Here is a 26703-nt window from a genome sequence, read left to right as displayed (position 1 = left end):
AATGTCCAAGTTCAATGTTGTATTAGAAAACTATACCAACCTATTTCACCACATTACTCAGAAATGACTTTTTATCTTAAAAGCCCCTTGCCTGTGCAGATTAGTTGATGTCACATTGGCATTTTGTCAGACTTAACTAAAGAATTTCTGGCTCTCAGCACACTCTCTAAGGCAGCCAGGCCTCCCTCGGAGTTAGAGGTCTGTCTAGAGGCGTCTTCCCTGGTACATAGTCATGTGGAAAAGCCACGGAGGCAGGACCTCTGTAATAATGAGCTCAAGGTGGGGCTGGAGGAGTTCTCTCCCTGCAGGAGGTGGGTCAGGGTAGGTCACAGCCTTGCTTCTGAATTGGGCAAAGGTCTCATTGTTACTCCTATCTCAAGAAAGGTCAGAGTGTTGAAAGATCTGTGTTCTTTCCACTAGGAGCTTATGACCCCTGGCCTGACTTTGGCCCTGACCTCACTCTGCCCAGGTGTTTATGTAGCCCTGTGCCTGTGGCACACTTTTTTCCTATTGGTCAGAGGATGCTGGCCCAAAGGTCACATGCTCCAGAGGGGATTTCAGGTGGAAGGTGTGTTTATACCTTTACCAAGACTGGACCGTATCTCTGCCTATTCACCTTTGACTATAATATTGTATGAGACATTGCTATAGAATATACCTTGTCAGAGCACATCCATGAATATAATTTAATCACTTAAGATAATCTTCTGCCTGCTATTTAGCCTGCTAATGGGAGGTTTGGCTTTTAGCCACACAGTAGAATCTAGAGCAAGCCCATGTGAACCAGCCTTCTCGTGTCTGTGTCCCTCTTGCCTTTGCCTCCTAGCAGAGTGACCTGGGAGGCTGCAACGGGACCTCATCCATGGCTGTGATCAAAGATTACTATGCACTGAAGGAGAATGAAATCTGTGTGAGCCAAGGTGAGGTGGTCCAGGTCCTCGCCGTCAACCAGCAGAACATGTGCCTGGTGTACCAGCCTGCCAGCGACCACTCCCCTGCAGCTGAGGGCTGGGTCCCGGGCAGCATCCTGGCTCCCCCCACCAAAGCCACGACGGCGGCAGAAAACAGTGACGGGAGCATCAAGTAAGTGCTTCCCCGGGAGAGGAGTATGTGGATTAAAAAAATTCAAAACCAAACAAAGAACACAAAAATGCAAACACCCAGTAGGGAGTTATTGCCGCTTATTCTCAACAGTGCGCCGGCACCAGTGTCTGAGGGATGGAACCGCACACGGCATGGGGCACACAGGCTGGACTGTTCTCATTTTTTTTTTGTTGGTGGTAGTGGCAGTGGTTTTTCTTTCCTTTTCGTTTATAATTTTCTGTTCATTTTTTTCTCCCCCCATTAAGAAAAGAACCCTACTGAAACCCTAGATGACAAAAGGCACGCCTCCCGTTGCTCCATTTGATCCACCGCAGGATTCACTGGACTGGACTTCTATTTATACTGTATTAAGTTACTGATATATTTTTTTTTGATTGACACCAAAAAATTACCTTAGCACAAATGCCAGACCTGCATGGGTCTGAGGCCTGCTGCTCCTCCCAGGAGAAAGGGAATTTTTTGGTTGTCTGTGGCAGTTCCTCTGTACAGATTGTAACTTTTTTTTTTAATTTTCCCCTCTCCCCTGTCACTTTAATATATGTTCATGGTAATTTGTAAGATACTTCTTTTCTTTATTTTGGTTGCAAAGACCCTTCCAAACACATTCCTGTATAAAGTATTTTGCACTATTTAAAGAAACCCATATGGATGAAGTCAGGTTGTGCAATATAATGGAGAGTCACAATGTTCATCATTGTACCTGTAATGTAACTAATAATTTTAAATGTACTATTTTAAATATGTAAAATAAATTTTCACCATGAGCATGTTTTAATGAGGTTAAAGACTAGTTGACCCTTTTTCCCCCATTTCACTATTCTGGGACTTTTAAATGTGAAAATGACTTTTTTTTTTCTTTTCTGTATTTTAGCAATTGGTTGAATGTATTGGTAGTTTTTTCCTACACAAAAAGTGCCTTTGTGGCTAGAACTCCAACCCTACCCTTCCCTTCTAAGCAGTCCCTATTGGTTTTCTATAACCTCTGAGATGAAGAATGATACAGACTGAATGCTGTCCAACTGCGCAACCTCGAGGTGCTAACGTAAATTAAGGCCTTGAGTAGAACGCAGCACTTGGCTTGGGGCCCCACTGTTTTCTGCGCCCTGTGGTCACCCATGGCAGAGGTGGGAGGAGTTCCTGTGAGACATCTGAGCAGAGGCACCAGACAAAACTGGCTCACTGGGCCCTCGCTCTAGCTCGTGGAGTAGAGGCTGCTGGTCTCACCCTGGCCGTTCTAGGTAGCCACAGGCCCAGCTGGAAATCAGTAGTGGCCTCTAAGGTGTGATAGGCCCAATTCAGCTTATTCTAAAGACATTTGGTTTGGGTACCTTTTAAGAAGCCTTAAGAATAAAGGCCCTCAAAGCATTAAAGCTCTTACTAGTCATGGCCTTACAGAGCCACTCGTAACCATCTGTGATTAATTGTCCAGGCCTCAGCACCTCTTCCTTCTCACACGTTCCACGGGAGGGCAGGTAGGAGGGACGTCATGCTGGGTGGAAGCGAACAGATTCGAATACAAATTGGTCATTTTGGTTCCTTGTCAGCTGCTCTGTCACAGGAGTGGGTGGGAGGTGGAACAGAGCAACTGACTAGAAGTGGTTGTCACTGTTTATCAGGGAAGGCGCTCACCACACCCTCCCCGGGGCCTGCTATGACCTGATGGGTCAGAGTTGGTTGGGATGCCTAAAGGATGAATGTCACTGAAACCCTGTTTCCACGTCAGTTCCTGGGCTTGTGGCCAAGAGATGGAAGCTCCCCAGACCATGATGATGATGATGACGACGTCTTCTGGGAAGAATATGAAATCGAGTCTGTCCTGCCACTTCCACTAGTCTGAGTCTTCCTTCCGAACATTGCTTGTAACATTTCTAGCTCCTCATCAAGCATACAGAATGACCCAGAGGGTTGTGGTTAACATAGGAAAACATCCCCACGCTCACGTAGGCACAGGCAGTGCTGTCTGCGCTGGGAGTCCCTTTGGCAGGGAGCTCCCGGCCTCAAGATGCTCTCAGAATGGGCCAGAGATGTGGATTTGGGGGTAAAGATATGAGGTGAAAGTCTCCAGTTAACAGAGTGATATTATTCAGGTTAGTTTCCATGACTGTTCTCACTCATTACAGAGCAGCTGGGGTGAGGAGCTGGTTACAGGGATTCTAGAGAGCCTGCCTATCGAGGAGGTGCAAGAGAGGGTCTGGCCAGGGATTCTTGCCTTTTGAAGGATCTCACACTCCCAAAAATTTGAGAACATGACTATTACTGCTCTTTCCTATTACTGCAATTTCCTATTGTTGAGCATGTGTGTTAGTGATAAATATTTTGGGAACCCCTTCCTCAGGACAACCCCAAATTCCTGACCTATGGGAAGTTTTGTGGGAGAAATGCTCTACATTTTGGAGCAGCCACCTTCCGTCTACATCTCATATGCCTCTCTCTCTCCTCTCTCCCTTAATAGAGCCTCTTTTCATTAAGCCCTATCTGCACAGGCCTAAATATGACAAGGAGACATGGAAGGAAAGTCAACCTCACTTATTCCAGACAATGATTGAACCTTATCCAGACCACCCCTGAAAATGATGCTGCTCACCTGGGGTCCCTGGTGCTGTCTGTGACTGGGCTTTTGCTCCTTGTCTCTGAGCCCTGACATGCATGGAACTCAAGAGCTCTGCCTTGAGCTTCTTTTTACAAGTCTGTGAAGAAGTCTCTCCCAACCCCCTCGTGGGAAGAAAGAGTTAGGATAGTGGGAAAGGGCATTTTGGCCCTCACTCCCCAAGAGCATGTATTGGGCTTTCTCCCTACGGGAACACTCCAGCACCTCTTAGTGGTTGGCAGAGCCCTGTATTTACAGACACTGAGTCGTGTGGAGAACATAGACTGAGAAACCCTTTATCGTAAAATATCCAGATAAATGGGTGGCGCTCAACTGTTGATTAAGTCAAATGTCCCAGACAATCCTATCTATACTTCAGGGTTTGGGAGTGGCCACAACCCAAATACAAATAATGAGATGGAAATCTCAAAATGATCCTTTTGGGCCTTTCTAGCGAGTCTTGGGAAAGTACCAGTAGTTTATGCACTGTAGAATATATTTCCCTTACCTTTCCTGTTTTACTCTATACCACCTCCCCCATTCTCCCCCTTGTTCACCATACCCTGCAGGAAGTGAATTCCTCAGTCCCTTAATCAGTCTGATATAGAAATTTCCCTTGGTAGCATTTAATAACCCGGCACTCATTTTCCTCTAATGCTGCAGCCAACCTTGCACATCTATCAGGAGGGGGGGAAGTTCATCTGCACCCACTTGCAGTTGGAGGCGCGATCAGCTGCCAGCCACCACAGGAGCTGGCGGGCAGGTCTGGGGCCTCTGCGGCCCGGGCTTGGCTGGACCACCTCACCTCCTGACTCACCCAAGGGTGGCAAGCCCACCCACCGCCTCACTGTGCCCTGACCTGCCATTTTGATTGGTGCGTTTTTTGGTACAACAGGAAGTCATGTTCATGGCATACTCTACGCATGAGAAAGCGGGCGGAAATGGAGAACACGGGTAAAAATGAAGCCACAGGGCCTCGTAAACCCAAGGATATTCTGGGCAACAAAGTCTCTGTTAAAGTGAGTAAGGTATTCCGGAGCTGTGTCCTACCTCTCATCCACTCCCACCCCGCAGCATATTCACCAGGCAATTTGGGTGGATGGGGTTTTTTTTTTCCCCAGTGTGGGGACTGAGGGGAAGTAGTTTAGCAGGATTTTGCATGCAAGATCGATTTATTTTTATTTTTTATTTCACCTGGCAACTGCAAATAAGTAAGTACCTCTTTTTTATACCTATCTCTTTATACTGTGCAGATGTTTTATAGCAAAATTATCTGCAGCATTAGTCTCATAGAAATGCAAGATGCTTGAGTCATACCAAAGTTCTCAAGGCTGCCCATTCGATATCCTAGGTTGAAAAAACATGCAGGGTAAAGAGACTAGGAATGCTTTCCAAACCCTCAACCCTGTGAAGTCTGAGGTTTGGAATTTAAGGGCCACTGTGTCCTCGGTAAAGTTTCATTTCTTTTCCCCAGAATTCAGACAACATCACCTTCAGACCTCTGCAGGGGCAGGGAAGGGAGGCACATTGGTAAAGCCCAAGTTACTGCTTTGTAATAATCCACGTATTGCTATGAGCTCACTAAGTCTAAGCTTTGGCAGACCCTGTTGTCCCCCATCTTGAAACGGTGTGATGTGTTTTTGTCACACTTAGGCCTTCTGAAAACATCTGCCTCTGGACAACGGAAATTAGACTGCTGATACTTAATATTGTTACAATGTGTGATTAGCTCCTTGGGGCTTTGCTCCCTTCCTGAGCAAAAGAAGAGCGAGCAAAACCCATTGTAACATTCTTCTTGGGGAAAAGAAATTGTGTTCTCTCCTTCACGCTCATCTGGGAAGTCCAGCCTCACAGAAGATAGCAGTTAAATCCTACAGCACTCACGCTTCATTTGGTTGCTTCCATTGCTATTTCCCGTGAAATGAGCGGCTGTACATGGTCCCAGCCTACTCTCCCTGAAAGGAGCATGCCGCTGCCCCTGGGGATTCTCAACCTGACCTTAAAAAGCACGGTTTTTTTCTCTGCCCAGTTTCCCCTTGCCCACGGTTCTCTGAAGTGCTCCTGGCTCTCTAGCACAAGCTGCCTATGTTCTAACTGTGTTCTCTTTCTTCCCCCTTCCTCATGCTGCCCATCAAGGAGACGAACAGTTCCGAGGAGTCAGAGTGTGATGATCTTGACCCTAATACTAGCATGGAGGTAGAAGCAGCTATTGTTATCCTATTTCCTACAATTATTGTCTTTTTCAATGTGTGCTGTAACGGTGACCTTGCTAAAGTGACCAGCCGGTCAAGGATAGATTTGTGATGTTAGGGCATCTCTTGGTGGCCCAATTCAACTTAAAAAACAAAACAAAACAAAACTTAATTCAGCTCTATTTTGATAGATAGGGTTTTAAAAACAACAACTTCTGGTTCTCTTGAATGCTTGCTTAATATTTTCTTCTTTGGCGGGTTTGACTTTATGTAGAAAATATTTAACTTCATTACTGGAAACTTAGAACACATTTTTTCATGGAAAACAGCATGCTAAAGAGCAGTTGGTTCCCAGCTAACAGGCAAAACCCCATTTAGTGTGAGTTGCTGCCTCTTGTTTCTCCTTCCTCCCTTTTCCCTCTGTTTCCTTCCCCATTATCTTCATCATCTGGTTCTTCTACTGGCAACTGTTCCTCCCTCAAGGCTCCAGCAAAAGCATGAAGTAGGTGTGGTGCGGTGGGTGACCTGGCCCCTAGCCTCTGTGTGTAGCTGGCTGCAGCGATTGCAGCAACGCCACAACGCACCTTTATCCAGACCCAGGGCTCCCCAGGCGGTAGCCGTGCCCCCGGGAAGAGAAGCCTTGGGACTGGCCTCCCTCTGATAGCCTGAGCAGAGGCCCTCGAGAGATGGGACGCTGGAACACGGCCCCAGGGCCTTTCTCGCCCTCCGGGGCTCTGGGGATGGGGGGCGTGGGCCAGTACCTCCACCACCTAGAGCATCACATCAACTTCTAACCCCTTCTAGGCTAGAGATGATTCGTGGTTAGAGAAACACGACTTTTACATGACTTGCCACTGAGTGACAACCATCCCACATTTACAAACCGTGGCGAATCAGAGCTAAGCTGGAGCTGGCTATCCCTGCCATTTTGTCTTTCAGAGTAAATTGACATGTTTTTCTCCAAGCCTCTGCCCCCACCCCCATCATGGACAAAAGTTTAGAGATGTCCTTTTACAAAACAGAGTGTTTTTTTAAACCTTTTCATTATAGCCCAAGGTTTGCACCTAACTAGACAGACTTTTATTGTTCTTACTGTAATGTGATCCCAAAGAACTCCTACATCGTATTATGACAACCGCCACAGAGCCCGGGAAAGCCCATACTGCCCGAGGAGGCGTAAGTGAGCTGTGGAAGAGGTCCAGTGAGTCGAATCTGGTCAGAGACAAGTGGTTGAACCAGCAGTTCTGCCAGGATAAAATGACCCCCATGGATGTGGGTATTGCCGCAGAGCTAAATCTGGCAGGTGTGGGCCAACACAGCGCTCCACTGTGGGAGGAAGTGGGTACCCGGTCGCAGCCTAAAGTATCTTAGAGATGAGGAAACCGGGGAGATTTCTGCCTCTGCTTTCCTTGCATTTCATAGGATAGGCACCAGCTCCCATGAGGCCCACACCTGTCAGCTGGTAGATACCTGGGGGCCCCTTTAACCCCAGGCCAAACTGTTGCTGGCATGTATCAGAGATGTCACCTGCAAGGAGAAGAAGGCCAGGATCAGGGAGGGGAAAAGTCAGGTAGCTATGTTCCAGATTTGGGATCTTTTTCAGCACTAGTGGGCCAGGGTACTTCGAAGAGTAACTTTCCCACTCTGCTCTTCAAAAGAAGAGGTGGGCAAAGATGGCTGTGGGGCCATGTGAGCAGCACAAACTGAGGTCAGCTGATGTAGTCAGACGCTCCATTCTACATTTAGATAAGCAAAAGGCTCACACGCACACACATGCACATGTACACACACGTCTTAGCCTTGCTTTGTGAACTGAACACATTTCTAAGGTTCTTACTCATCCAACCTCTGCAGCCCTTTGCATAGGCTGAGGGAGGTGGGTCCTGGGGGAAGCCAGGGGTGCATAAGCAAAGCTACCAGAACGTTAATCTGAACAGAGGAAAGTCGGATGCTGTGTGGATGCTTGCCTGAAAAGGTTTCAAATGCAGTTGTTGAGGCAGAAATTTCACTTAACTGGCACTCTTGAGGGGGCATGTGGTTGGAAACTCTAAACATTCTGGTTAAATCCAAGATCTCTGTAATAGAGGTGCGTGCAGCCCAGGGCGATTCCCCATGGATCTTCTCGGCACCTGCGAGCTTCTCTGAACTGTATTGCCAGGTTGAAAGGCCTCTGAGCACATGAGCAAATGCAGGGAAGGCCAGCATCTCGGCCCTGCTCCTTTAGTATTTTCAGACACAAATAACAAGTAAGACATAGAAAGGCAGCCTGGTCAACACGAGTTGAGAATGTTCTTGCAAGATAGGTAAGTGGAACTTTATTACAGTGTCTATGACAGAAGCAGAAAAATGACCAGGCAGGCATACTAAAGAGAGCTGTCCCTTACAGACCCAGCTTGGGAAACAGGAGAGCGGGCCATCCCTCCAAGCCTCTTACTGCTATGTTGATGATTTGGGGTATCATTATCAGGCCCAGCCTGGTCTCCGATCTCACCCTTGTCTTCTGATCCTGGTGGTTATAATACGTATTGTCTCCTTGGGAGCATGTCCCTGTGCCCTCCTAAGCTGAATTGCAACTCCTGTGGCCTGTGCTATGAGCCCCTGTGCCTGGAACGCCAGCTGCCCCCCAGCCCGTGCAGCCTGTGTGTGGCTCCAGGCGCGGGCTCCGGATGCTCAGGCCTACCTGCTGATGACTAATGCTAGTACTGTGGTTGCAATCCTGGCTGTGTATAAGCTCTCACCCCTTCCTCCTCCCGCATGTCACTGCCACATTCTTTGCTTTTGCCCAATGGGTGGATTGAATGGTTCCTTTAAAGAGAAGTTTCCTGGGGTCTTTGCTTACACATCAGCTACTTGCTGCCCTCAGGGCTGGTATATGTCCCACCATACTGTTTTATGGAGATATATAGGCACATCCTGTAAAGCTAATTAGGAGAAAAATAAAGCACCTTGAATCCTAGGAATCTGATTTTCAAAGCTTTCTAAGAACACCCAATTATGTAAAAAGAGGCAATTCTCTGCTCTGATGTTTGCATCCTTTTTCTTCTGTGGTGGAGACACTCTTGTGACTATTCTCAAGGACAGCCTCCACTCCCAGCACACAGGCCCCACCACCACCACCACAAGGTTGGCACCAGGTCTATGCCATCCCCTCACAGCCTAGCACCCTTTTCTCCTGCTGATCCGTGATCAAACTTCAGTGAGAACTGTTCTAAAAATGGCAAGGGTCTGCCCAGAGCTCACCTTCCCTCTTTACCTTGCACTCATTACACCTCAGGAGTTGGAGTGGAGGGGGGTCTCATATATGACAGAAATGCTTCTGCAGGGAAGAAAAGTTAAATCAGGCTGGAAATCAAACGCTAGGCAGTCTTGGGAACAAGTTAGCGTTAATTCACTTTTTCCAGTACAGCTTAGCCTGCTGAGTGCTTTTCGCTGACAAGGAGCACAGAGGGGATGATGGGCTGGGGGGCGTGCCCACCCGCCAGCTTGTCAGTCCTGCCCCTTCTCAGTAGCTGTGCTGACACCAGGCTGGAGCCGGGCGTCAAGGGCTGAAGGTCAGCACCCACTGTCTGAGCCACCTCCTATCTCTGAGAAGTCTGGATCTTTTCTGAGCTGTACTGAATTTCTCTTAGGACCCAAGCTAGGCAGGTTGGTGTAGGTGGGGGAACAACAGCCAGGGAAAACTAGAAACTGTCTTCAGGGCACCCTCTCATTTTCAAACAGAAAGTTACAAGTTCCCCGTCTCAGTTTCCTCTTCTAAAAGTCTTCTGCTGAAGGGATGGAAAACAGGGACTTTCCACCTGCAGGGCAGAGTTTCAGTTTGGGATGCTGACAGATTTCTGGAAATGAATAGTGGTGACAGTTGCACAACACTGTGAAGGTATTTAAAGCCCCTTTATAAAGGTTAAAATGGTAAAAATTTTTGTTACATATATTTTACCACCTCTGAAAAGTTGTCTAAGGCGCGTGTGGAGACTTTTTGCACCTGTCCTCCACCCCAGCACTGCCACTTACCTATGTCACTCGCTGGAGTAGGAAGGCCTGAACCAGCCTCCCAGACTTGGGCCTTTGTCTTCAGGGATAAGGGCTCTCAGCTGGGCTTCTATGTCAAGCCCGATTAATTAAATACATCTTAAATTTTTAAAGAAGCCCAATGCCACTTTTAGCAGAGAAGGTCAGTCCATCAAAGTAAGAGGTTGTCATGACTCCAAAAGACTCCATCTCTGTCCCTGCCATTTACCACGGGGCTGGCCTCAACCACGGCACAGACTGAACGTGGCATTACCCTCGGGCGCTATGCCAGCCTCGAGGTATGCAGCTCAGGGGCTTATTATCTGCAGTAAGAACATGATTGGATCTTTTGGGAAAGGGCTCTGAGAGATGATGGAGAGAAACCACTTAGAAAGATGAAACTAATTTGGAAGGAAATTTTCAGTTAGGGAAAGAATCACAGATTTTCAAATTCGATGGAAGTTTGGAAGACTTTGCTTAATTCCTTCCTCTTCATTTGTTCATTTCTATTGTGATAAAATATACTACCTACCAAATGATAAGGCCCATTCCTCTCTCCACCCTTCCAGCCCCTTAGGAGACTTTAGAAGAGCAAACCGAGGCAGAGGAAGTTGTAACTTTCAGTTCAAAGATGAGAAGGTGTCCTGAAGGCAGTTCCTGGTTTGGCCATCTCCCCCACCTCCACCGACCTGCTCCCCACTTGGAGCACCCCATCTCCAGGTTGTTTTTAATCTGAAACACATATCCTGGTAGACAAGACCTGCACTGATGCCAGTTTTGCTCTGTAAATTTGTTATCCAGTTTTCCAGCTCAGAACAAGGGAATATCATTTCTGCCCATGCCAGCTTGCCAAAGCTGAAGTATGACTTGAATAAAAAGCGCACAAAGGCAGTGTCACCGGAATGGGATTGAAGTCAGAAAAATCGGACTCCAGTTTGGGTGCTGTCAGCTGTGAGGCCTCGTGTTTCTCTCTGAGAGTCGCACAGCTCCAAGGGTACAGCTGTTTAAGTAAGTGGTGTGGAACCATCTGAGCACCACGGAGAGCTAAGGTGTCTTGTCATAGGACTTGGAGACCCTTTGCTCTCCCAGACTCCTGACTGAAAACAATGAGCCCCCAGTAGTTTTCTCTGTGCTGTTCCCAAAAACTTGCTTTGCAGGGGGTGTGGCACGAATGGCCTGGATATGTTCCCTCCTGAGACCTGACTGAAATGTCCACGCCAGGCCTGGGAAGGGTTTGAGTGGCTAGAGATGAAGCCCTTTTTCCTTCCCCGAATGCACCATTTCCCAGCCACAGCTTCCACGTCTTCAAAGAGCCAGCCCGCTGTGCCCACCTCAGCTGCCTTGGCTCCTTGTCCCAGATTCAGAGCTTCAAAATAACCTGGCTAGACAGACTGAAGGAAACTTTTACACCCCTAGTCAGGTGACTGACCTCCTGGCATTGCCAGTATGTTTCCACTGATGCCTGCTTCGGCATTTTATAAAAACAATTTTTTTTATGAAAAGAGCTCTTTGGAGAAAAGAAACCGAAGCATTACATTCCTCTCATTTTATTTTTATAAAATATTTTCTTTGTAATGTGTCTGATGTGTTTGGCCTGGAAACTCATGCATGTTGCCTAGCTTTGTTCTGACTCTACGTGCAGATTGATTAATATTCTGCCACTAAGAGAAAGGCACTTAGCTTGCCGGCTTTGGTGTTTCTCTCTCCTGGGAGAACTATAAGAAAAATTTCCACTGCCTACTCACATCTATGATGCTTTCTGTTTCTTCCAACTACCAGTAAGATGGGATTTTCTTACCTGCCTAGAGCAAAGAGGTCCAGAGAGGCTATAGTCATACCAACACCAAGAAAAGCAGGTCCTGACTGCAGTAGGTTGAGAGCCCAAACTCAGCATGTGACATGGGATGAAGTCTGCTCACTGAGGTTCAGGTACTGTCCTAGGAAGGGTCAGGTTCAGGCCAGGTAGGTTCAGGTAGGTTCAGGTCAGGTTCAGCTTTGGCAAGCTGGCATGGGCAGAAATGATATTCCCTTGTTCTGAGCTGGAAAACTGGATAACAAATTTACAGAGCAAAACTGGCATCAGTGCAGGTCTTGTCTACCAGGATATGTGTTTCAGATTAAAAACAACCTGGAGATGGGGTGCTCCAAGTGGGGAGCAGGTCGGTGGAGGTGGGGGAGATGGCCAAACCAGGAACTGCCTTCAGGACACCTTCTCATCTTTGAACTGAAAGTTACAACTTCCTCTGCCTCGGTTTGCTCTTCTAAAGTCTCCTAAGGGGCTGGAAGGGTGGAGAGAGGAACGGGCCTTATCATTTGGTAGGTAGTATATTTTATCACAATAGAAATGAACAAATGAAGAGGAAGGAATTAAGCAAAGTCTTCCAAACTTCCATCGAATTTGAAAATCTGTGATTCTTTCCCTAACTGGAAATTTCCTTCCAAATTAGTTTCATCTTTCTAACACATCTGGCCTGAACCTGACCCTTCAACACATCTGCTTGTTGAAGGAGAATTTCTTTCTCAGCGACTCTTAATGCCTTGACAGGGTAATTAATTGGCCTCACCCACACCTTTTCCCAATGACTCAGGACTCCGGCCATAGATGCCAAGGAAAGAAGTCTAATTACATAGGTTGAAAATGTCTGAACTGGTTTCTTAGACCATCACTGTCACCCAGCACACCTTCAGTCAGGCATGTCCTGTGGCACCCTCACCACAGTCTGGAGGCCTAGCCCATTCCATTGGTGGTGTGACTAATGAGGTTATGTGGTACGATTGACCCAGAAGCTTTAAGAGCCACGCCTTGGAGAAACAAGGGCCACCACCTCCCTCCCCCACTCTGCCATGCTGTCAGGGTTCACCGACAGGCTCACTGGGTGTGATGCTCTAGTCAACTCAGTGTACCAAAATTTAATAACCCAAAGCATTGCAGTGAGTACCATGAAGAGCCAACAGATTATTAAGACCCAGTCCCATGCTGAAGAAGCATAGTCACATGGAGGAAAGAGGTTTTATTAAATACCTGTCTTATAAAGCAAACTTTAAAACTTGCTCTGATATAAGCATGGGACCCTTTATTTATTCACTGAGTGGATATTTAAATACCCATTCAGGCACTGGGCTAATAATAATAGCTACTGTTTATCAATCTTTCATATGTATCTGGCTCTTGCTGAGCCTTTTCCTCTCAACATTATGACAAAGGTACTATTATCATTGTTCCTGTTTTACAGATGAGGAAACTGGAGCACAGAGAGATTAAATAAGTTCCACAAGGTTATCTGTTCACAACCTGTCTCCTAGGAAGCCTAGAGTACAGTCATTGGCTTCACATGAGGGCAGTGTGTGGGCTGGATGGACTCATAGAAAGTAAATGGTCTTGGAGAAGGGAAAGGGTGAGTAAAGAGCATAAGCAAAGGCCCTGAGGTATGAAAGTGCCTGGCATATTTTGAGAAGTATATAGGATACCTGGGGTTTAGGTATATGGGAAGAGTGGAAGGAGATAAAGCAGGACAGATGACTTGAGACCAAACTCTAAAGTCCTTGAAGGACTTGCTAGGAAGCCTGGACTTGACCCAGTGGATGGTAAGCAGAGGCAGAAGGTTTATAAGCACAGTAGGTATGATTTGTTCTGCAGTTTAGGAAGATAATTGGCACCTAAGTGAACAGTGGTGGGGACCAGCAGGCCTATTGGAAGGCTGTTGCAGTAGACCCAGTGGAAGGTGAGCGTAACTGGTGGTGGGACAGGGAGAGGAATGAGAGCTAGTGGAACGCTGGGGAGAAGCAGGCATGGGAGAAGCCAGTGTGGTGCAGGAGGTCAGAGAAGGGACATCAGATGTAGGAATTTCCTCTTGAAGACCCCAAAGGAACCCCAGATCAACTTTTACTCTGCCATGTCCTCAGAGAAAATTGTAACCTTTTATGGGCCCATAGAGTCTGGGAAGTGGTTTTACTCAGTAAAAGAAGTTTGGGGGATAGGGGTATGATCACAGTCAGTCATTAGGGATGCAACCTCAAAACATTCATCCATAAAGACTTTATTCAATGTCAAGATCTCGGCCTCTGGGTTAGAAATGTGATTTATAAGAAGGAAGTTACAGCACCGTCACTGCTCTGCCCCCACTCACACCCCTAGTCCTTTCCTAACAGGCCACCAGGCTATTGAGGGCACCATGAGAGACCATTCACAACAATAAACCACCTTTTTGTTCCATTCCCCCTATTCTGTGGGACAAATTATTATTTTTTCTGGTAAAATTCACATTTTTAATCCTCTTTATTTTTGAGGACACACTCAATGTTCTCTAACCAAAATACCAAGGAGGAGTAGGAAAGGGTTTGGACTACAAGTCCCCATAAAGCAACTAATGTGTTTGACACATGGGCATCCACAGAGACCTGTACCCAACAACTAGTGATTGTACATTCTTCTCAGAAATGCATGGAATATTTTACAAAAATTGAGCATGTGACTGTTCATAAAGCAAGTCTCATCAAAAATCAAGGGATACATCTTACATAGACCAAATACTCCAGCCACTATGCAATTAAGTTAGAAATTACTAACAAAAAGGTAATTTTAAAAAATCTCATCCTTTTGGAAATTTTAAAACATTTCTACTACAATTGGGTCATAGACAAAAAATCACAGTTGAGGAAAACGTACTTGGAACTAAATGACAATGAAAATACTTGAGAAGTAAGGAACTAGTTTAAAGATAATTGTGTTGCTGTTTGAGTTTGTGTTGCATTTATATATATTTTTTATTGCAGCTTGCTTCATGTCCACTTAGAAATGAGCAGATAGATAGATGGAGGGATATTTTTGAAAATTTTAGAAAAGCATGTTCTAAAAATTTAGAAAATTATGTCTGTTTTGGCCAGATTGAAAACGTGAAGACATGACATTAAACCTCTAAATCAGAAATAATACCTAAATTTTTAGAAATCTTGTATCTGTTCATTTTACTGCCAAATCTCATCATCAAAAATCCCTTTCCCTTCCTCCTCTGAACACAGATTCCCATGAAACAAGCACAAAGAGAATAGAAGAGGCAGACCATGGAAAGTTGGTTCATTAAAGGCAGCTCCGAGTTGAGTTTGGGACATTTGGTTTGAGTTTCTTCTGACCATTTGTATTCCTTCAGTGTCTCAATATGTAGTTTTGAACTGTAACTGTGTTTTGTGACTGCTGATGAGGGATTTGGAAAAAATGAGGTGAGGGTCTTTTTCTCCTGGAGTCAGTTGACACCTGGTTTTCTAGACAGATGAGGATTTCACCCTCACTCTCAGGACACAGAGTCAGAATCTTGGGAGTTAACAGGAAAGACAAATAGACTCAAGATCTCTTCAAAGCTGAGCTTACCATTTAGCACTGGTTGATTTTACTGTAATTCTTTCTTGTTACCTCACTGCCCTCCCATTTTGAAGAGAAATCAAGAAAACGATTGGAATTCTCTCCAGAAGGAAGAAATTCAGTTGCTGCTGGACCAGTGGTTCTTTTTCCTGTCTAGGAGGAAATACGACTACCTGCTGCCCTCTGCTGTTCAAATAAAACCAGATTCCTGTGCAGCTCTTGCCCACACTGTCGATACCAGCCTGCTCTTCTTGGATTTGGGTCTCCCAGACGGAGGAAGTGTGCATTTTATGTAAATGGCACCATCTTTCCTCCACTACCACACCCACTGTGGATTCCCGTTCTCCCCTCCTTCCCATCTGCCACTCCACGTGGACTCCAGATGGTTCCTAAGGAAGGAAAACATGAGGTTTCAAGATACATGTGCAGCTTATGATTAGCTCTTCAGGTCCCAGGCTGAAACCTCAGGTCCCTGCACACACAGCAATGAGTATTACACAAGGTGGTCAGGAGACCTAAATTCTAGTCTCCTAATTGGGTGACCTCAGTTAATCTGATTCAACAACTTGATCTGTGTGCAGGATGCTATGTCAAACTGCATGACTGAGGGTACAGAAAACATGTAAAAGCATTACTGTCCTCAAAGGGTTCACAAGGCTAGTAGGGCAACTAGCATGCGGCAAAGATGTTATGACAGATGGCACCAAGCCATGGGTACCAGCCTCTGCAAGAGCAGAGTGGGGAAGAGACCACTTCTAGCTAAATCTCAGACATGGACTCACCGAAGAGATTCCAGAGCAAGTCATGTTCCTGATTAATGGAAACAGGAAAACCCTACAGGTTCATAGCAAGATATTTTCTCAACTCTCCTCCCCAAAGTTGGGATCTCACCGCTTTAAATTTTCATTGATTTGACAAATATCCATGGAGCTCTTAAATGCCAGGCATTGTGCTTGGCTCTGAGGCAGTAACAGTGAACAAAACATGGGCCTTGTAGTCCATTGGAAACCTTAGACAAACATATAGATCATTACCACAGTGTGAGAAGGCTGCCCTGACCCTCTTCCAGTCTATACTCTGATTTTTTCAAAGAAGAAAGAGGAAAAATGCAGGAGGAATCTTCTGTGAGGATATCCAGAGTCAAAGTTAAAGGAAGCATTAGTGTGGATTTCTCCCAGGCTCTTGGTTCTTACGGGGAGTTTAAAGAGGACTGGTAGGGATGGGGTGGAGAGCTAGGTCGGGGAGCAGAGGTAAGCGGGCAGACCTTCAACACCAATGACAAGGAACGCACAGTGCTTCTCCCAAGCTCTTGCCTCTGCTCTGATGCTGTGGTGGACGAGCAGGCAGAGCCGGTCCTCGGTCACTGCCTCCTGAGCTTACACTCGCCTCCCTTTTTCGTCAAGGAAAGGGAATAAGTAACACCTGCTCAGCTCTTTTGGCCAGGGTTTTTGAGGGACATGTGAAGGACTTTGTTGTGCCAAATGTATGATGTCACGCAAATCAGTGATGTTACTCTGCTTCTCAGCCACACCTGGTCAACCACGAGCCAGGGAATGAAGACTGAAGCCTTCCATGCGCCCCTTCCAGATAAGGAGCCTGTGGTTAAGCCTTACTGGCAGCCTGTCTCTCCTGTTTCTTCTACCAAAGTCTGCACCGAATTCAGGAAGATGTGCTTTTTAAATAGTGCGTGTGCTTAACAATATACTTAACGTAGTTGGGGTCGTGACGAGAAAGAGGAATAAGGCAAGAAGCTCTCCAGCCGCAGTTGGGGTGGCAGCATACAGGACACCGCACGGCGTGGGTATATGAAACCCCACTGGAGATTTTAAGACCTAGGAACCTGCCGCTTATCTCCTCCTCTTGTCAGTTGTCTCCTCTCTGACACTCCTACCATGGATGCAACTACCTTGTTCCCTTGTGGATTCCATCAGGATGGGAGGTTCAGGCCGGACTGGGCAGCACCCCCCGATCTCTCTATGCTGGAGGCCTCCTGAGTGAGGGGGGATGAGGCAGTGCTGAGTGCTGGCTGACGGCTGGACATCAACATCGGTTGGGTGCCATCCCGGACACCAAGCAGATCCCATCGAGTTCCAGCTTCTCCACCGGCCTGTCGGCACAGTGAGGGTAGTGAGCCTGTACGCCTGGTTCCCTGCCTGCCGTCACCACCTATCCAAAGGTCAGCTCTGTAAATCAGCAAATCACTGAGTCCTTCCTTAGGGCAGACAAGCTTCCAGGTGAGCATTATTGTCTTGCCAATGGGTTTCAGCCCCCAGCAAGTTCTGTATGGATTCAGTGAGACCACAGAAATGACAGTGGAACATTCTTGGGGTGAAGGGGTTCTACCCAACTTTATTCCCATGGTGGCAGGTCAATCACTAGAATCCTGTCCTCTCAGAGCAAGTCTACATGCAGCAAGCTGGTCTCTGCCTCTGGGCCTCTCTGCCCCCGCAGCCGTCTCAGTCTCTGTCCTGGGCGCTGCCACCACTCCAGTCTCTGCTCTCCTGCAGCCTTGCAGCTGCGCCACCGTGTCGCCCAGAGCGCTGGATGGATCTCTTTATATAGAGTCAATAGCAATGCATTGCCCACATGTGTGTAGTGAGCTAGCCGACCAGGGCCAGGTGAGAATCCTGGCCACAGGAACCTTCACTTTACCCACAATTATTAACCCCAATTTACAGATAAAACTGAGGCCCAAGCTGCTTAAGAACGCTGTCTGAGGCAGGAGAGCATGTCTCATTTTGGGTCTGAATAGTGTGCTGTGTCCAACCCTGGCATTTGCTTCCTTTTTTGCTGGCACATGAACAACTTCTTCTCTCATAAACAATGGAGTTTACTGGTCTTTTTAGTCATTTTCCAAAACGTTTACATTCCATCTGTGTTTGAAAACAGGCTCCAGTGAAATTGTATTAGGAATATACCCAGAAGTAATTACTTTATAGACCTCTTGGTCCTATTTCCAGCTGCTATTTATGAACCAAGCCTCAATTCTTGGGAGAACTGAAATGAGGACAAAGCTCAAACTTTCACTCAACCAACACGTATACAGTGCCCATTGTGCGGCAGACCTGGGCCTTGGGGCCTGATGTATAAAGATGGGTAACAAGTGGTCCTGTCCTTGTGAACATACAGTCTGGTTGTTCTGTGACATTTTTCCTTTAAAAAAATTATTATGAAGTGAAACATATGAATGCAGAATATTTGCAAAGCCCAAGTAAAATAAAAGGAAAAAAAAACCACCCAAATTCAGACAAGGTTTTATAAATCCTGATGGGGCGGGGAGGCCATGTTTTAACGTCTCCATAATCCGCAAAACCTCATACCAGCCTGGAGAAAGCAATCAGTGTTTTTTGAATAAAGGGGAAGCCACCCTTCATCCCACCACCCTGAGAGAACCACTGTCAGCATTTAGAAAACTGTCCCCTTTTCTTTGTGAATGACTGGTTTGGATGTCATTCTCCCTGCCTCCCCTAAGCGAGGTGGATACATTTATGGCCTCCTGTGCACCTGCTGCAAGCGGTGCTGCCCACCATGTTTACTGGGAGTGCCCCAGCACGGCCAGGGGCTCCTCTTGTAGGAGGGGTCTCTTAGGTGTGGGAAGAGCCATAGCTGTTAGCTAAATGCTTCCATGCATCTCTCATCCCACCTCAGAAAGCCTCAGGAAGTTGGTTTATCTGTGATCAGCTCCCTTGGAAAGAGGGGATCTTGCAGCAGCTTTACTCAAACCAGATGATTCACCTGAGACAGCTTTCAAACCTCCCATACCTGGCCCCACTTCACACCAATTAAAACAGAATCTCTAGGCACTAGGCCCAGGCATTGGATTTTTTGTGTTTTTAAAGCTCTCCACATCAAGGATTGGGAAGCACTAACTTAAAGGAAGGCCAGGTGGTGGCGTTTTGAGACCAGCAAGGGCATCCAGTGGTCGGTCAGTCATGAACACTCAGCCCCAAGGCTTGGCATTACAAGAGTTTTCTGCAGCCTGCTTTGTGAAAACCCTGGCTGGTATACATGGGCAACCGATTTGCAAAGGGGTACCCAAGAGGAAATAGCACCTTTGCTCCAAAGGGCTCATACGGATGCTTGTGCAAAGGAAGAACACACAGACACCATGTTCACATCCCCACGGGTCAATACAGGGAAGTAAGCATGAATGCCCAGCGGGCTTTGTGTAAGGCATGTGAGCTTTCTGGCTTCATTATGCAGGAAAGAAGAATTTTGCAAGACGTACTGTTAGAGATAAGCTATTGTAACAACAAGACTGTTAAGCAGAAGGGAGATGATTAGAATTAGGTAATCTTTATTTAAATAGTCACTGAATGCTTGTTATTTGTCAGTTTTGTGCCAGGGCCCTCTCATACATCATTTAATCTTTGTATGACACTTTGCACTAGGTATTATTTAGGCCCATTTTATAGTGAAGAAAATTAATGCTGATAAATCTTAAGTAATTAGCATAAAATCCCATTAAACAGAAGAGTGAGCCCCAGCCTCTCTGATTCCGAAGCTCATGTTTTGTTCCCCCTGCCAGGCTTTGTGACCTGGACTTACATGATGAGAGGTAATACAGAAGATGGGAGAAAAATCAAGGCAATCATCTTCTTAAGAAGGGGTAACTTCTCAGCATGGCTCATTGGCTGCAAGGTTTCTCCTTCTGGAAAGATCCATGGTGTCATGAGGCAGTGCACACAGTAGGTGCAAAGAGCTCTGGCAGTGCATCCACCAGCCAGCTATGTGGCTGGGCAAGTCACTTAGCTGACCTACGTCTCTGTTTTCCTACCCGAGCAGTGCAGAGGACTAGAATGGTTAGGTCACTGGCTTCCTAGTTGCCCCAAGGAGGCCTGGGCTACAGGAGCCCCAGCGGGGGACGGGATGGACAGGCATGGCCTCTCGCTCCCCTTCAACCTGACAAGCTGTGCATTTAACTGCTTCAAGAGAGGTTTCCCCTGCTTGGGACAGAGGGTAATTTGGAAGGAAAGCCCTAGGTTGGTGGTTAGTGGTCAATGTCAGTCACCCCTCCAGTTTGACAAGTGTCAGGTCCTCTGTTTCAGAAAATGCGTGATGCTGGGAAGAATCGGTGCCATCATGTCACTTGAGTGTACGTTGAAGGGGGGTGGGCAGGGAGCATGGGCATTTCCACATGACAGGAAGGAAGAGCCACCGAGAAGAAAGAGGACAGAAAGGCCAGCTGCAGCCCGCAGAGCTCCCAGGCCGCCCAGGGCAGTGAGGAAGACCAGGGCAGATGGGAGGGTGAGCCGGGTGCCCTGCGCTGTCACTGCAGTGAGGATACAGTCGCTGAGCACAGGCTGGCCTGCAGGCCACCTCCCCAAGCTGCACTTCCTTTTACTCAATAGGATAAAAGTCTCCTGCTCTCTTTTAGTGGTTTAGGATTTAAGCAATTTTCTGTTTCTTTGTGTTTTTCAGATCTTAAATCCAAATTTCATTCAAGAAGGTGAGTTAAAAAGTAGTAGGACTGAGAACATGGGGTTGGCCAAACAAATTTTGACAAAGCCAGCACTTTAGAGGCTTTATGCAATGGTGATGCAGTTCTGTAGAAGGACAAGGAAGGGTGTTTATGGTAAACCGATGGGGTGAGAAAGACCACAGCTTGCAATATGTGTAATGGGAGCCAGTTTTTTTCAGACAAAGTGTGTGGGTATAAAGCCTGAAAGGACATATAACAGAATGTTCACAGTAGTTTCCTCTGCATTATGACATCATGGGGCTTTTTCTTCTTTTTGCTTAGCTGTACTTCCTAATTTTTCTACAATAAACATTTATTTTAAAATACTTTTTAATGGGACACAGATAACAGTGCTAAGCTGAAGATTATTTGACTCATTACACAATATGGGTGGGGGATGCTTGTTCTGTTACTAAATGACTGTTCAAAGTTTCTTCTGAACAATGTAAATTTATGTCAATTTGACCACAGTGGCCCCAGAATTCCTTGTGCCCTTAGTGGATGTGACCTGCTTGCTTGGGGACACAGTGACATTGCAGTGCAAAGTCTGTGGGCGGCCAAAGCCCATCATCACCTGGAAGGGTCCAGACCAGAACATCCTCGACACTGACAACAGCTCAGCCACGTACTCCGTGTCCTCCTGGTAAGCTGATGGTCCCACGTCTGCACCACCAGCATCTTAGTGTGGTTCCCAGAGGTGGAGCCTGGAATGCAGCTTCTGTTCAGCTACTTAGTCTCCTCAAGAAAACAGCTGCGCTGGAGCCTGTGCCAGCACAAATGCTTGGCCCTGCTTAGGAGAGAGACTGGGTCCAGGCGCGTGGGTAGCTCACAGTCGTGTACTCTCAGGACAGTGCACTCGCACGACAGTGTGCTCAGGCCTCGGCCACTTGCTACCGCCTGCCGCCGAGCCCAATGAACATCTGGGGCATGGCCAGAATGTATTTACTTGTTGCTCAGCATCTGTAACTTAGCAACAATGTAGACTTATGTGGAATTAACATGAACAGCTTAGAAAGAGTGCCTCCTGGACCCACATTAAATTGATCAAGAAAAACACAAACCTATTTCTCAAGTCAACCCTAGCTGTACTTTCAGAGAGAGCTTTGACAGTCACTAACATACATACACCCCATTTAGTGATGTGCCCCAGGGGTCCCCAGGGTAATCCTGGTGTTGGGAGAAGTGGCGAAGCCCTCAGATCTGTGGTAGCAATGTAGTCCTCACTTCTAGACATTCCTGAGTTGTTTGTGGCCCTCAGGGTCCTGTGAAACAGTGATATATTTAATTCCTCCATTAGCCTGGGAACAATTTTAAAAGGAAAAAAATGACTCCAAAATGTGCAAAAAGGAAACAGGAAATCCAGCCACAAGCTTCTACATAAAAAGCTTCTTAACAAAACTTGGTTGACAGCCTCTCAATCATTCTGTTAATATTTATTACTGCTAATTGTGAGCTTTATTGTGTACTGCTGCTTACAGTGGATGAGAAGTAATAGGCCCTAAATGCTTAAGCAACATTTATGGAAGAAACACCTAGAATGAAGAAACTGTTATCCATTCACTTGATTTTTGTGCATGTGAAATGATGTTCCCGGCAAAGACTCCCTGGCCAGGTCCCAAAATATCAGATCCAAGGAGCTTGGTGTGAGAGTCACTGCTTGTTGAGGATTGCGGGATCACCAGGACACGTCTCCACTGTCCACTGTCCACTGGGGCGGGAGTGGGTCTGACTGGGATGGCAGCATTTAGCCCTGTCAGGGTGGTTCTGCCCTTGTGATGCTCTGGACCCCAGGCTGGGACGATGGCGAAAGCTATCAATGAGTGGAGGAACTTGCCCTTTACTTAATTCATGTAATAGTTTTCAGGGTCCCACATGTAGAATTTGAAACACGAATATTTTCATTCTTTATTCTTTTCATTTTCTTGTATATTCATTATTAATTTGTGAAACTGAAACTATTTTAGGACATTGTTAGTGGTAATAACACTGAAAATAGTTTGGACCAGTATCTTTCCAGGACTTGATGTATTTCAAACCATGTTCTCATATCGCATTTGCTCCTTTTTTATCTCTGTCCCTCCTGTACAACACAAATGAGAAATTGAGAGATGGACAGGGCAAGAATTTTTTTCCCATAAGGAAATGGGAATACAGAGAGGCAAGGTGTGTGGGAAGGTCACAGAGCTGGGGCCGACCTCGGGCCTAAGGATTCAGCTCAGCACACCGTGGCCCCCCCTATGGGGTCTTACCCGTCAGTCAGTTGTCTCATTCCTGGAGTTTGAAGAGCTTCCTTCTGGTGTCTCTAGTGATTCTGGGGAAATCACCCTAAAGATCTGCAATCTGATGCCCCAAGACAGCGGGATTTATACCTGCATAGCTACAAACGACCATGGGACCACGTCAACGTCAGCTACAGTTAAAGTGCAAGGTACAGTCTCTTTGTTAGTCAAACACTTCTTATCCTTTTTCACTATTTATTTTGTAGTGTGGTAAAATACACATGACATAAAATTTACCATCTTAGCCAGCTTTGAGTGCACAGATCAATAACATTAAGGACCTTCTCACTGTGGGGCAGCCAGTCTCCAGAGCGCTTCTCATCTTGCAAAACTGAAACTCTGGGCCCATCAAACTCCCCTCCACCCCCAGCCCCTGACAACCGCCATTGCTACTTATAATGTTTGGCAAATGCAAATTCATAAATTCGGTCTCCATGTATTTGTGTGAGTCAAACATTTTAAGTGGACATAACAAGGGCTCCCTGAGACCTGGGAAAGAAAAGGTCCCTTATGAAAACCCAAAGTAAAGTCCTCGCAAGTAGAAGAGCCCAAATCACCGCTAAAAGCTGTCTCGGGCCTACCGTATAGCTCCCTGACCAAACCTTATCTCCACGGTGCAGTATTTATCCCGAGGAAGAATTTCCAAGAGTGAAGTGTGTCTGCCAGGTCTCCCTCGGGCCTGGAGCAAGGTACACCACTTGGTGGAGAAGGTGTAAAAATTTGAAACACAGGTTAGGTCATGTTTCCTAAGTGATGTTCCCCTTGGTGTAAATGCCAAGCTCTGCAGAAATAGCCCTTGACCCTGATTTCTGTCTCCAAAGGTGTTCCAGCCGCCCCCAACCGCCCCATTGCCCAGGAGAGAAGCTGCACGTCTGTGATCCTCCGCTGGCTGCCCCCATCCAGCACGGGAAACTGCACTATTTCCGGCTACACCGTGGAGTACAGAGAGGAAGGTGGGCCATCTCCCCCTGCTCTTCTGTTTCTGCCTGCTCCTCACCAGAGAGCCCTTCAGAGCCAGGAAACTATATGCCCCCATGCCTTTCATCATTTGTGTGTCCTGCAACTCAGCACAAAGGCCTCAGTGCCAGACCACAGCCACCTTCTGATCTCTAACATCCAGTAATGGTTTTCCCCAAACTGATAGTGACTCATGACATGCTTCAGAGTGCCTTCACATGGTTAACTGATCACCGAGAGAGGGCCAATCAGGCCCATTCCACAGAGGGGGAGGTGAAGGCCTAACAAAGCTAAGAAACATGAGGCAGCTGTTGTAAGAGGCGGGGCTGGCACTCGAACCCAGGACCCTAGTTTGCTAATTGGTGATCTATCTCCCAAAATGATAACTAGAATGACATGAGCAGAGCTCCCCCCCCACAACCAGATAAAATTTAGAGATCACAAAAATATATATGTATATCTACACACATATATAATGAGTTTTTTCATTGCTCACTTTTTAAATTAGATTTACATGCTAAGAGTGTATACTTTTGTTCAGTAGTTAGAAACAACTGAGCCTGACAGGAATAGTTAAATAGTTCTACTTGTTAATAGTTATTAGTTCTAGTTGTTAAAACACATCTGTGAACTACATGATGAATTGAAAGCAAGTGCTTGTGCCCAGACCCAAAATCACTTCTTTTACTCTACTTTCCATTGCTCTTAGTATTTTGACTCTTCTTTCGTCTATTAAATAGGCCCTATGCAGTCATAAAGCTATTTATGAATAGCATTTTTCTTAAGCTGTTCACTCTTGTGTCTCCCAACCCAGCACAAAGTATTAATGCCGAGCTGAGAGATGCATTTCACCAAGTTCATATTTGCTTCACAATTATTCAGCTCATAGTTTATCTTATTAACTAAGTTCTCTTAAGAAAGTTGTTTGATCTTTCTGAGACTCAATTTCTTCATCTGTAAAGAAAGTCATGGTCCCAACCTCACAAGGTTTCTGTGGACTTGAGAAGGTTAAATGAGAAAATTATGTGAAGAAACCTACCCACAGTATTTCATGTGTGTGGAGTGCTCAACTCATTCATTTCTATTTTGTTTCAATTTCCAAATACATATTTTCTCTTTTTGTTATAAATTTCTGACATATATTTTTCTGGCCTTATTAAAAGTTTGCCACACTGTCCTCTGTAAATTCTGTATGACCTCTGTCTTTTTACTCTCACACATGCACATTTGAAAATGAACAGAATATACAGTCCAGCTGCTTCTACACCCCTCATGATAAATTCAATCATTTAGGAAACTGAACCCCAACCTGCCACAGTTGACCCACAGGCTTTCAGCACCCAGTGCGGTGACCACAACTGTACCTTGAATAAAATGTGTCACTTTTCCTTTCTTTGTTTGCTGAAGCTCTTTGAAACAATGTCTCTCTGGCTTTTCCTCTTTTCCTCTCCTCGGAAATTGTGCACTAGGTTCCCAGTCCTGGCAGCAGTCTGTGGCTTCAACCTTGGACACTTACCTCGTCATCGAAGACCTCAGTCCTGGGAGTCCTTACCAGTTCAGAGTCAGTGCCAGTAACCCCTGGGGGATCAGCCTTCCCAGTGAGCCCTCGGAGTTCGTGCAACTTCCAGAATACGGTGAGTGCTGGCCATGCCCATGACCCCAGGTGGTGGAGGCAAGGCACCTGGCCACGTGTCACATACTCCCTGGTACTAGCTGTTCACTGGCCTGCCAGGCCACCATGTAGGAGGTGACTTGGACTTGAATTTGGGAGCTATCTTTAGTCAAATAACATTTCAGAGGTTGAATGAAGAATGTTTCCATAATGTGTGATTTCAAGTGTTTTGGAGCACAGGTTAGACCTGCCACTCGTGTCTGTCTTGGGCCTGCCAGATTCTGGGGCACGCGGGTATGTCTCTAGGAACAGAGGGGAGCAGGCAGGAGTCATGAGTCCCCTGGATGCTCTCTGCCCCTTCTGAGACAGAGCACCAAACCTCCCCTCCCCTGGGAACCCCACCAGGCATAAGTGTACCTCACAGCATTAGGGACAGCCCCTCTTGCCAATTGAAAATGGGGAGAGGAAAGCCAGCCACTGGTTGAAGGATTTGAATCAAAATGAGTATTTGACAGTTTCTCACCCTTAACACTATCAGAATGAATGTCTTTTTTTGACATAGGAGCACTTTTATATAGATGTGTTCAATAATTAAGATATACCTATAACTGAACAAAATAGCAATAGACCCCAGGGGTTACAGACACTGAGAAGTGACTGGTGGTTACCATGGGGGAGGGTGAGTAGATAAAGGGGCACAAAAATTCTCAATCATAATATAAACTGGTCACGGGGATAGTAGTACAGCATGGAGAATATAGTCAGTGATTTGGTAACATGTTCCTATGTTGACAGACAGTAACTGCCTTAGTGGGGGTGAGGATTTAATAATATGGGTAACTGTTGAACCACTGAGATGTATACTTGAAACCAATATAAGATTGTATATCAATGATACTTTCATTAAAAAAAAAACAGGTAAAAAACTAGAAAGTAGTTACCAATGTAGCTTTAAATTTAAAAATTTAAAAACACACAAAAGAAGATATACATGTGACTAACTACATGAATATTTTACAAACATCATTCTTATTTTCCCCACCTGTTAGCTATCTCACCAAGCCACCTTGCTCCCAAGGACATTTTGAAGAAGGAGACTTGTCAGCATAAAGAAATCTCCAAGTAGCAAGGTTCTAGGCAGTGCATG

The 26703-nt window shown here is 46.1% G+C and overlaps 1 protein-coding gene across 21 annotated transcripts in view; it reads left to right on the top strand.

Moving 5' to 3' along the window:
* Window positions 1-26703, top strand: part of KALRN (kalirin RhoGEF kinase) — a 654582-nt gene that overhangs the window by 606153 nt on the left and 21726 nt on the right. For 10 of the 21 annotated variants that reach the window (XM_073231507.1, XM_073231512.1, XM_073231511.1 and 7 more), the window contains 8 exons: window positions 827-1083; window positions 4587-4710; window positions 5828-5887; window positions 20669-20696; window positions 21180-21351; window positions 23015-23136; window positions 23809-23940; window positions 25414-25578. In XM_073231507.1, the coding sequence (XP_073087608.1) occupies window positions 827-1083; window positions 4587-4710; window positions 5828-5887; window positions 20669-20696; window positions 21180-21351; window positions 23015-23136; window positions 23809-23940; window positions 25414-25578 (1060 nt within the window). Of the gene's footprint in view, window positions 1-826; window positions 1088-1349; window positions 1884-4586; window positions 4711-5827; window positions 5888-20668; window positions 20697-21179; window positions 21352-23014; window positions 23137-23808; window positions 23941-25413; window positions 25579-26703 lie in introns of those variants that run through there. The other 11 variants (XM_073231508.1, XM_073231506.1, XM_037012970.2 and 8 more) reach the window with 4 other exon arrangements.

Source organism: Manis javanica, chromosome 3 (genome assembly GCF_040802235.1).
Source record: "Manis javanica isolate MJ-LG chromosome 3, MJ_LKY, whole genome shotgun sequence".
Lineage (NCBI taxonomy): Eukaryota > Metazoa > Chordata > Mammalia > Pholidota > Manidae > Manis > Manis javanica.
The sequence above is the reverse complement of the archived record's forward strand: the minus strand, read 5'-3'. Positions and strand labels throughout refer to the sequence as shown.